At 38.9% G+C, this 12,477-nt stretch overlaps 1 protein-coding gene across 10 annotated transcripts in view; it reads left to right on the top strand.

Annotated features, from left to right (window-relative positions):
* LOC131694739 (junctophilin-3-like) overlaps positions 1-11,592 on the top strand; it is a 180,310-nt gene extending 168,718 nt beyond the window's left edge. For all 10 annotated transcript variants that reach the window (XM_058983223.1, XM_058983220.1, XM_058983228.1 and 7 more), the window contains exons 3-4: positions 10,001-10,212; positions 10,271-11,592. In XM_058983223.1, coding sequence (XP_058839206.1) covers positions 10,001-10,212; positions 10,271-10,593 — 535 coding nt within the window. In that variant the 3' untranslated portion in view covers positions 10,594-11,592. The remainder of the gene's footprint in view (positions 1-10,000; positions 10,213-10,270) is intronic.
* Positions 11,593-12,477: the final 885 nt, after the last annotated feature.

Raw genomic sequence — 12,477 nt, 5'->3', positions numbered from 1 at the left:
GAGGTATTACGATTGTACCGATTTATATGGGAAATTCCAGTGTATCCTAACACCCCTGTAACTCCGGAAGCAAGAGTCAGAACCGAATGAAATTCAGCAGCAGTCAATGGTATTACTGTATCTTTCATTTGAAATCAAGTTTGTAAAAATCGTTGGGGAATGGGTGTGATATTAGCTTAAGAACTTGGCGGGTTCCCCGGGGCGTCATGAACCGTCATAGGTGGCCAATGTGGTCAAAGCCGCTTTGATTGATCATTAGTGATCCAGACCCGCAAACTAGAGTAATGTTACATCTATTTTAATATGTTTTAGATCATTTGAACATCATGGTGGTACCAGTTTATATGGGAATTTTCTGTGTGATCGCACTCTTCAAACCGTAACTCCGGAACCGGAAGTCGGATCAACTAAAAATTCAATAGCAGCTTATGGGAACGTTATACCTTTCAGATGAAACTAAGTTTGCGAAAATCGGTTCAGCCATCTCTGAGAAAATTGTGTGAGTTTAAATGACACACACATACATACACACACAGACATTTGTCAATTTCGACGAACTGAGTCGGTATATGAGACTCGGCCCTCCGGGTTTCGGTTAAAAAGTCGGTTTTCAGAGTGATTCAAAACTCACTCACTTTTCTCAGAGATGGCTGAACCGAATCGCTCAAACTTAATTTCAAATGAAAGGTATAACGCTCCAATAAGCTGCTATTGATTTTTTGTCGATCGGACTTCCGGTTCCGGAGTTACGAGTTGAAGAGTGCGGTCACCTAGCAAATTCCCATATAAAATGGTAACACCATGATGTTCAAATGGTGTAATACATATTAAAAAGGGTGCAAAATAACTTGAATCTGCGGGTCTAGATCACTAATGATCATTCTAAGCAGCTTTGACCACATTGGCCATCTATGGCGGTTCTTGATTCCACCAGTACTTTCCAAGTTCGTAAGTTAACCTCACACCTTTTTCTCAGGGAAAAATTAAAGATACAATACTCCGATGGACTGTTATTGAATTTCATTCGTATCTGGCATTTGGTTCCGGAGTTACAGGTTGTTTATTGCGACCACGAAGGAATTTCCCATATAAGCCGGTAAAATCGTAATACTTCAAAGGATAAAAATCCATTTCTATTTGCAAGTCTAGATTACATCATTTCTATTTGCAGGTCTATAACAGTGATGGCCAATCAATGATTCTTTGAATATAATGTCCACTATTGTCAGTTCCGGAATTTTCGGGTTCTGGACATATTCCAGAATTAGTCACATCGATTACTCGGTGATGACTGAACCGATTTTCATAAACCAAATATCAAATGGTGGGTATAATATGCGGTTGGGTGTTGCATATTCCATCAGCCCCCTCTCAGCTTCCCCTCACACCATCTATTTCTACATCACCCCCCCCCCTCCCTCCCCTTTGACCTACATTCTCTTCATCCGCCATATACCTTTTTAGAGAATTTCGTTCCATAGCCATATATTATAAGTGAATTTGGAGTCGCTCAGCTCAAATTTGATATCGAAAAGATCAGATCAATTCATCTTATAGTGATAAATTGATTTTGTCACACATTTTATGATATAAGTTTTGCCAATAGTTGGTAATGAATACGAAAGAGAACATAAATAAACTATCTGATTTCATTATCGTCAATTCGGTCCTTGCAGATTAGATTTCAACGTACTTTAGTGAACTGTAACTTTTTTTTACTACAAATTTTATATAAGATGATAGAATCTATCGACATTCTTACTATGACTTTCAGCTATCAACTCGGTATCGTTTGTTGGTTTTAATCGACAATTTTATTAATTGTATGTTTAGGCTAGCCTCAATTCGGTTGATTTCTTAGCTGTATTTTCGATTTAGGTATAACCCTTTTTTACATTTTAGCGACATTTAATTAGCTTAAGTTTACTGGTTTGGGTAGGAAAAGTTATGAAAATTTAGAGCCATAGTACTCAAATGAGAGCAAGGATGTGAAGTATACAGATCGGAAAACTCCAAGTATCTTTAGAAAAAGCGCTTCTGTTATAATCTAGCCAAATATTAAAAGGCGCCTTTCTACTACTTATGCGCAAATTAATAAGTATTGATGCCTCGTTAGCTTAGTGTCGACTATCAAAGATAGTACTTCATCAGCCTTCAAATTCGCAAATTCTGTAGCATAAGCACTCAAGTTAACTAGCAGAATTTTCATAAAAACATGCATCAATTTTAGACAATTTTAATACAGTGAAGATCCGTTTTTAACAGCCCTTTGGTGTTTTTTTTTATTTCGATTATAGAGGTTTTAACCTTAAGGTCATTCGCCTCTTCGGGTTAGAAAAATCTCTTATGAAAAATTTCTAACCCTATGTGCGGGGTTGGGACTCGAACCCAGGTGCGCTGCGTACAAAGGCAATCGATTTACCAACTACGCTACGCTCACCCCTCCTTTGGTGAGTTTTAGGCTGTTAAAATGGGGATATTTGCAAAATCGGGACATATATTTTTCTCTCTTTTTAACAACCGAAGTTCTTAAAATATTCTTCTTTAGTCCCTAGATATAGCTTCATAATCCTTTCCGATCATTTAGTTTAAATTTCGGGTCAGACAGCGCAAAATTGAAAATAAAATTAAATTTTTTTTATATTAAGGATCTCTAAGATAAGAAAAATATGCTTAAGAAAAAATTTACTCGAATTGGACTTGGTTCGTCTGTTAGAGCTCATCAAACTACCAACTATCAATTTTCATATGAGGCTGACAAAATCATGAGCTGATAAAATCGGGTCTTCACTATAATCTATCAATCGTACAATGTAATGGTACAACAACATGACAACAATGTTCCATAAATACATTCTCGTCTCATTGCGACTGTACTCTCCGCAAAATAGTCCTTTGTCCCACACGTCCATAGCGAACTAGTCCATTGTTCACATTGTTCTTTCAAATTGATGTTCTTTGGGTGTTTCAAACAATTCGAATAATTAAAAATCATATTAGATTTTGTTCTGTTTGTTTTCGTCCATTTCTGGACAGCCAGTTTACAAAAGGAGCAAATGAGTTATTTTAAATCTGCAATCTTTTCCTAATACACTAGTTATAACACTATTTGTAACTTGTATGGACTTGTCAGCTTCAGGTTCATCCAAATCTGAAAAAATCAGATCCGTCCAGATTTCGAAAATATATATGTTAGCTAATTGTCAGCTAGGAGGTCATGCACAAATAACGTAGCTTTTTGCCTTTCTCATATAGAAAGGATATGCAATCACTCTAAAAATCGTCAACATGAATCCGGCATTGACATAAGGTTTCTGGGATAGATTTACACACCCCTCTCCCTCACCGGTCACCTCCAATTTAAATTCCCCTTATATCACCCCTCATTGCACCCCCCCCCCCTCCGGCCACCACCCCATCCATCACTCATACCCCTCCCCCTCTCAACCCCATCATCTCTATACTACCGCTATAGCACAAGGCATTCCGAATTAAGCTGGGGAGTGGTTCGTTCGTAGTTAGCAGGAAGACAACATTGAACTAATGCTGATTAGGCTAATAAAGTATGATGTTTTTTTTGTTTCAAGTGTTTCACCGTCGACACATAGTTCATCAGGTTCGTGGCTGGAAAACTATTGTGTGTAGGTATAGAATGTAGTAGATGTTTCCATAATTGAAACGAACATAACCAGCCATAGACTCATAGTTTAAAGAAATGAGAAAGGCACAATTGCACCACTAGGTGGATTAAAACAGGTTTTTTTCTCATTTAATGACCCAATTAACAGCGCTACAGTCGTTTAAAATTATGCCACATTTTCGTGACGCAGTTCGAAACCAGATTTTGGTTTTACACCTAGCCCCAGCCCCATATAGTAGAGTAAAGCATTTGCAATGCTAAAATATTTTTTAGTCACGTAGAGCCACATTCACGAGCGTTTCAAGGATAGACGTCGAACCATTTCCACGTCAAAGAGCACCACGGCGCAGGGATTGGAATTATCATTCATTCGCATGATTCTTGGCGAATCCGTTCATTGCTTTGACAGCAGCCAGTCGTTCATTCACGATCCGACTAAAACTCTCCAAATAAACACAACTGAACGTAGGTAGACATGAACTTCCGAAGATGTGAGCCAGGTAAAAGAATGACACATACAATGTTGAATGAAGAAGATGGTGTTCTTTATTGACGGATTGAATCGGCAGATTGTACTGTAAACATTCACAAGTGAATCAACTTTTAGTTCACAAATGAATGTGAAATTGTATTCTCCGGTTGGGTTAGGTAAACTTTATAGTGCAAATGTACACTATAATCAATATTGGAAAGTAGATTGCACTAGAATCCACGTGAAATTGATATTGTGATATGCACGGAATCGTTTTAAGAAGTTATTTCCGGGCAAATGCATGCTTGTACACATGCATTTGGCATACATGAAAATTGTTCAATTAACAATTCCGTATTTTTCAAACAATCCATGTTACAGCTCCGCGGTTCGGTTTTCCCGTTTGGCGGTGCAAGTAAATTCATTACTGCATAGACAGTAGGGTGCATTTTAAAAATGTTTCTTTTGAAATTTTCGAGCATCAGCGGTGCTTGCTTATATTTGCAATTCTCATCTGCTTTGAAGTGGAATTTTCTGCCCTCCTCCTCCTCCTCCCTCCTCATGGATAACTTGCAACGGGATGTTTTTGCCTTTCTCAATAGAAAGGTATTGCAATTGCTCTGAAAAGCGACTTTTCAAAGGAGGTCCGGAGGGCCGAGTGACATATACCATTCGATTCAGTTCGTCGAGTTCGGCAAATGTCTGTGTGTGTATGTATGTGTGTATGTATGTGTGTATGTATGTATGTGTGTGTATGTGTGTGTGTATGTGACCAAAAATGTCACTCATTTTTCTCAGAGATGGCTGAACCGATTTTGACAAACTTAGTCTCAAATGAAAGGTGCAACGTTCCCATAGGCTGCTATTGAATTTCTAATGGATCCGACTTCCGGTTCCGGAATTACAGGGTGATAAGTACGAACACGCAGAAAATGTCGATTTTAATAAATTCTGCAATGAATGCATAAAGGTGAAAATTTTTCCAAAATATGACCACAACTGCTTCGATTTGTAGTATTAGGTCACTAACATCCATTCAAAGTCTATTTGGCCACATTGGCCACCATCCTCGGTTCCGGAAGCCCCGGCGGAAGTATCTAAATTCAGCTTAACAGTTACATCGGTTTCTCGGAGATGGCTAGACCGATTCGACTAAACTTGGCTTCAAATGAAAGGTATTGCGTCCCCGTAACTGGCTATTTAATTTCATCCCGATCCGACTTCCGGTTCCGGAGTTACAGGTTGTGGCGTGCGATCACATAGCAAATTGTGATTCAAACCGATACTCCGATGAAAGCAAAAAAGGTAAAAATTTCGCTAAAATGTCTCTCAAACAACTTAAATTTGCTGTTCTAGGTCACCCACGGCCAACCAAACTTTCGTTGACTACATTGACCACCATAGATGGTTCCGAAAGTGCCCGGGAAAAGCGGCCATCTTTCAAAATTTACGAACTCACATCAGTTTCCCGGAAATGGTTGGGCCGATTTTCACAAACTTAGTCCCAAATGATAGTTATAATATCCCCATAGATGTCTATAAAATTTCGTACGGATCGCTTATATTGTTCCGGAAATATAGACTAAATCGTCCGGTCACATATGAAATTCCCATATAAGCCGGAACTCAAATTTTTTTTTAAAGGGGGGACCCCATGATATTTTAGAAATCGAATTCGTATTTTTGATGCCACACATCTTTAACGTCGAGATTTTATGTTATCTCGAAATTTTTTTTTTTTTGTAAAAATCGACTTTTTGGGACTTTGCCGATTTTGCACCTTTTTGCCTTTCTCATATAAAGGTTATGCAATCACTCTGAAAAACGTCAACCTAATCCCGGCCCGGAGGGCCGAGTGTCATATTCCGTTCGACTCAGTTCGTCGAGATCGGAAAAAGTCTGTATGTGTGTGTGTGTATGTGTGTATGTATATGTGTGTGTATGTGTGTGTATGTATGTGCGTATGTGTCAAATAATGTCACTCATTTTTCTCAGAGATGGCTGGACCGATTTGCCCAAACTTAGTCTCAAATGAAAGGTGCAACCTTCCCATCGGCTGCTATTGAATTTTGGATCGATCGGAATTCTGGTTCCGGAATTACGGGTTTCAGAGTGCGGCCACACAGAAATTTCTCATATAAACTATAGGAAAAATTAAAAATAGAATTTTTATTTTTGATGCTAAATGTGTTCAAGGTGCATGAAACGTCGAGATTTGATGCAAACTCGAATTTGACGACAATTCACTTTTTTGGATTTTGGCACATTTTTGCCTTTCTCATATAGAAAGGTTATGCAATCACTCTGAAAAACGGCCAAATTTTATTTTCGACTCGCATAATGTTTCTGGATTTTAACAGAGGCGTAGTTGATGGTTTGCGGAGAGGGGTTACACCCCCTTTAAAAATCTCCTTAAATCACCCCTCAGACCACCACCCCATCCAGCCCTCATACCCCTCCCTTTCAACCCCATCATCTTTAAACCACCACTATATCATAAAGCATACCAATTTAAGCTGGGGAGTCGTTCGTTCATGGGACTTTCGCCCTCCTTACACACCCACCCCCGCATGACAAAATGAGTTAGCAAGCAGATAACATTGATCTAATGCTAATTAGGCTAATGGAGTATGATATTTTTTTGTTTCAAGTGTTTCACCGTCGACACGTAGCTCATCAAGTTCGTGGCTGGCATGCCATTGTGTATAAGTGCAAAGTGTACTAAGAATGTAATGGACATTTCCACAATTATGTTGAACATAAAAAGTCTCCGTGCCATAGTTTAGAGAAATGAGAAAGGCACAATTGCACCGCTAGGTGGATTAAAACAGGTTTTTTGAGTACAGCGTCGTTTCATTCTAAAAATGTTTTTTTTTCACCAGCACATTGCAAACTACTTACTTAACAATAAGAGATCAAAAAAATTTATAGGTCTATAAACAAGAACGACAAGTTTTTTTTATAATGTTTTCAAATGTGAATGTTTTGAAATGAATCTTTGTGAATGAAAGAATGCATTCATTTGCGATCCTTTCTGCTTTCATTCAAAACACTATATATGTGACGGAGAATGAATCATTGGGTGAACACTAACATTGCCGTGCGCTGTCACTTTTTCAGTTCAGTGTTTTGCTTCTCGCTTTCGCATGAACGCGTAACTCTACACAAGAAGGGTTGTCGAGATCGGGTTTCAGTAAAAGCATGTTGGTGGATGATTTCAAATTGATCGTTTCGTGAAATGATTTTTCCCATGCCTGCCACGGCGGACATGATAACTCTTGATAGACTTGTCTGAGAAATTCAGTAAGATTAATAAAGCCTAGACTTATTCTTACTAGATGAACAAAAAAAAAAGAAATAGTTTTAATTTCCGAAAATGGCATAATAAAAACCAAACAATCTCATATTTTAATGTAAAACTTGCTCACTTTTCTTCAAAATAATGGGGAGAAAAAAATATAAATTTTTGGGGCACATATACTGACTACCCATATTATGCATTCTCTTAAAAAAATCAAATCAAACCGTTGAATAGTGTTTGGGTTATCGTATACATCAATTTGAAAAAAAAGCGGTTTTGAGAAAAACGCTATTAAAGCTGCCGATAGATTGAAATGTGCGTGTGTTACAGCAAACACGCGAGAGGAAAGCATGACTTTAAACGTTCTTTAAGAAGAAGTTCAGCAGTCACCGAGATTTCGGGAGACTATTCTAGAGATTCAATACTAACAATTAAGCGAATAAAAAAGAAGTTTTTACCGACTTTACAGATGCTGGAGGCTGGCCAAAACCTCAAAAATTTATTTTTAAAATATTGATATTTTACATTTTCCCTAAATTTCTCATGTATTGAATGATGTATATTCAAAATTTTATGATCATTGGATAAAAACGCGATTTTTAGCATCAGTTTAAACTTAGCAAAGTCCGGACTTTTTAATGATTTTCATTTCCGAAACCATAATTGCTCTGTTCACTTCAAATGCATATTGATCCTTTGATTTTGGTCCGATTTTAGCAAAACTTGTTTCATTGTGTAGAGAAACGAATGAACTTGGTTAGCGATTAAAATTTTATTTATTTATTAACAGATTAAGGCCGAAGTGGCCTGTGCCGTATACAAAAGATTCCTCCATTCCACTCGGTCCATGGCCGCGCGTCGCCAGCCACGCAGCCTGCGAAGGGTCCGCAAATCGTCTTCCACCTGGTCGATCCATCGTGCTCGCTGCGCGCCACGTCTTCTTGTACCGGTCGGATTGCAATTGAGAACCGTTTTCACCGGGTAGTCGTCCGATTTTCGCGGTATGACAGATGGGCGGTTTCCCCAACAGCTGATGCAACTCATGGTTCATTCGCCGTCTCCATGTGCCATCTTCCATCTGCACTCCACCGTAGATGGTACGCAGCACTTTCCGTTCGAAGACACCAAGTGCGCGTTGGTCCTCCACGAGCATGGTCCAGGTCTCGTGCCCGTAGAGAACTACCGGTCTAATCAGCGTCTTGTAGATGGTCAGCTTCGTACGACGGCGAACTCTGTTCGGCCGAAGTGTCTTGCGGAGGCCATAGTAAGCACGATTTCCAGCCACGATGCGTCTACGAATCTCTCTGCTGGTATCATTGTCGGCGGTCACCAGTGAGCCCAAGTACACGAACTTTTCAACCACCTCGATTTCGTCGCCACCGATGCAAACTCGAAGTGGTCGACAATGACTGGGCAGTGCGTAAGCCTCTTGTACCTGAAGGCATAAAATAGACCCCACTTGCGGTCCTTAGCTTCCTGCCCAGTAACTCCTAGCCCTGGCCTCCTCGTGGCGTCGACTGGGATACGAGTAACCTTAGTGAAGATCGGGTAACCAACCCCGGTGGGAACTTTGGTCGTATGCTGGCAGGGAAGGGGGGGGTTACCCTTCTTCGGAAGGTGTAAACCTGTCCTGGTGTCCAGGTGGGACCTTAAGCAGTCCTGGCACGATGGCCCACCGGCGAGACAGGTGGTTGGCGTAGGCCCTATAAGCCGCCCCTTAAAAAACCCACATAACGAACAATACAGAAGAGAATACGACCCAGCGATTAAAATACATTCGGTAAATTTGTTCGGAACTATGACTTTTTTGTTTAAATATGTTTGAGGTGGTCAGATCAAAAAATACTTTTTTCACTAATGTATTCTGTACAAATTTCGGAATCATTTTGGAACGATCACATAGTATACATTCTGTGGGAAATACCCTCTACTTTTCGAATATCATGATCTCGTTCTGCGCCTAGGTGCGTAAAAAGGTTTAAGGAGATTTTGAAGCTTTGTTGCTGATATGGACAGGGCCGGCGTTACACTTTTAGCACGAGTGGGTAGTAAGCATTGGGTGAGGGTAATGGAATAGGGATTTGTCTCATTTTCGCAAAACACACGCTTGCATTACATTGCAGTGTAATTGTGCAAATGAAGTTGTCGTGCATCGAAATTTTCAAATGAGTGCCTGAGATACATACGTGGTGGATTTCAAATTTATGAAAACGTGCAAAATTTCGAGTGGGTAGTTACCCACTCGGTTATTTTCGAGTGGGTAGTACTACCCATACTACACACGCTATCCGCCGGCCCTGGATATGGAGGCGCATGGTGTTCAATAACTCTATAACGATTTGAGGGCATGTGCAGAACGATTTTTCCTCAAATATGATCCTCTATCACCCATCGAGAGGTTCTTAATAATGATACAAACACCCTGCATACATATTCTGCTAAACCTAGCGTTGTTTTATCACACCATTCCCCACAATGTAAACGCAACGCATGGAGGTTCGCATGCTTAAGCTTTCCGTGAAGTGTTGTACTTGTAGCTAAGCTTTTAAAGTTGCAACCATTCTTATGCTCATTTAATTTATTCCAGCGGATCTTCGTACGAAGGGCACTGGCAGAATGGAAAAAGACATGGTCTTGGTGTCGAAACCAGAGGCAGATGGATCTATAGAGGAGAATGGACGCAGGGTTTCAAAGGACGGTATGGCGTCAGGCAAAGTGTGTCATCTACTGCTAAATATGAAGGTACTTGGGCAAATGGCCTGCAGGACGGATATGGATCTGAAACGTATGCGGATGGAGGTATTATAAACTTCTAACAGCTTGTTCTTATGATATTCAGTATTTCATTTATTTCTAGGAAGTTACCAAGGCCAATGGCTACGAGGTATGCGGCACGGGTATGGTGTGCGAACGTCAGCACCGTTTGGGATGGCGGCCCGATTCCGAACGAAAAATATCAGAGCTTCTATGACTTCACTTAGAAGTAATGATGGCTTCACCAATCAGACTTCCACACCAGATCCAACCGAAAAGCGTAGCCATAGGATAGACGACGCACGGGGTGGTTTTGTTTTGAAAGCCAAATCAGATGAACCGCCAGCAAGACGAAATAGTTTAGTGGAGAAGACGAAAAAAGGATTGTTATCTGTTAGTATACTGATGATGAACATAAACTTTTAATGAATTCGGTGATTAAGGAACGCAATAGGGTTGCTTCATGTATGCATTTTCCAGCACAATGCTTTTTAGGTTCCTCTTGCGGTCTCAAATGACTGAAAATATAGAAAGTGGTTCTGCGCTTCTCGTATAAAGTTTGTATGACCATAAGTATGGGTAAGTCCCAAAAGTAACATTTTCATTTCTGCTTGAGAATCGAATCTAATTCACTCATAAACTTTTTTGAATCGGTTCAGTTACTCATTTGGAAAGGTTGAAATATATCTCTTTGACCGTAGAGTTTTTTCTTTTCTATATACAAAGACTAACGAGTGTGTTCATCGTGATGGTTATTGATATTGTTATGTCGTAACCGTAGAAATAATTTAAACTAGAACCTAGAACTAGAACCTTCCATTTGGGACTCCAAATCAGTTTTAAACATTTAGAACAAATTCGCTTCGAGATCACTATTTCAGTGAGTCGTAGAAAATCCACCTAGTGAAGCAATTGTGTCTTTCTTATTTATCCAAACTATCATTTTATGACTTGTTAAGTTCAATATAAATTTGACAATTTATTGCGTCAAGTTTTTCAAGAAATTGAACTTTTTATGTGTACAGTTCAATACACCAAACCTGATCAAAACTATTTTGAAGTTATTATGTTCAACAAAACACTTATAATTTATTTAAAATTCTAGAGGGTTCTGAAAGAAAAATTGTTCGAATCAATTCATCCTGAAGTGATATTTTACTTTTCTCGTTGTAGAATTCATCTTTTTTGATAAATATACGCAAATTAAAATTTTATGGATGGTTCTGAAATGGAATTTGTACAGAACTTTTCGTAAGGATTCATGCAAATGAGATGAGCTGAAAATTTTCATCAATTTCAAGTAGTTATCGAATGATATTTCAAAACAGCTTTTCGTTATCTTACTGAACATATTTTCTACAAAATGGCGAAGAAATTGATTAGATCTATGTAGTATAGCAAAAGATATAAAAGTTCCGAACCTTACAGATTTTTTCTTTTGACATTTTGAAAACGGGCCCCTATATTGAAAGGCAAGTCGTTAGTCACGACAAAACTGCAACATCAGAGAAAGTTCTTCAAACCAGCGATACACTATCAAAAAGAGAAATCCTCTCACAGATCGCCAGAATTTCTGATCCTCTTGAACTAATAGCACATATTACGATTGGAGGAAAATTCCTGATGCAAATAGAGATAGGCAAACCGATTCAGTTTGGAAAGTGAACCGTATGCGACTCACTCACTAAAATGAATCGACTCTTTTGATCGATTCGGTGACAAGTGCATTGAAAAAATATTGTTTGAGATAAAACGAGAAAAAATCCAAGGCTTTAAGAAACGCTTTCGTGTTACACATATTGGAAGTAATGGACTCAATTAATTTTATGTTTCTCGAATATTATTAGAGAATGTCTAGGCGTTTCAGCATAATTTCGAAAAGAGTTGGGTAAACTAATTTTATTTCCTTCCATCAAATAGTTGGATCACATGTGAGTGTGGAAAGAGGTTCAACTATTATTTGACAATCTCAAATTACACTGCAACCGTGGGATTTAACGAGACAATAGCAGCTTATGAGAGCGTTAGAACCGCAGTGGCGGCACGAGGTTTATTGCCGCTCGGGACAGAAAGTTTAATGCGATCGTATCAAAAGAGTTCGATTATTTCCCACTTTATTTCATATGTGGACCAAATCGCAGACGGTTACGTTACATTCAGATGGATATTTCGACATGAATTTCCCTGATAATACATCTTTCTGTTATTAATTATACAACCACCTGAAAGTATGCTAATTTGGTAAAATGTTCTTTAAATATACAATTTTTTGTATGCTTTGTTATTTGTGAGTTAAGAACGTCTAAGCAT

Source organism: Topomyia yanbarensis, unplaced genomic scaffold (genome assembly GCF_030247195.1).
Source record: "Topomyia yanbarensis strain Yona2022 unplaced genomic scaffold, ASM3024719v1 HiC_scaffold_13, whole genome shotgun sequence".
NCBI classification, from domain to species: Eukaryota; Metazoa; Arthropoda; class Insecta; order Diptera; family Culicidae; genus Topomyia; species Topomyia yanbarensis.
This window is presented reverse-complemented; position numbering and strand designations above follow the sequence as displayed.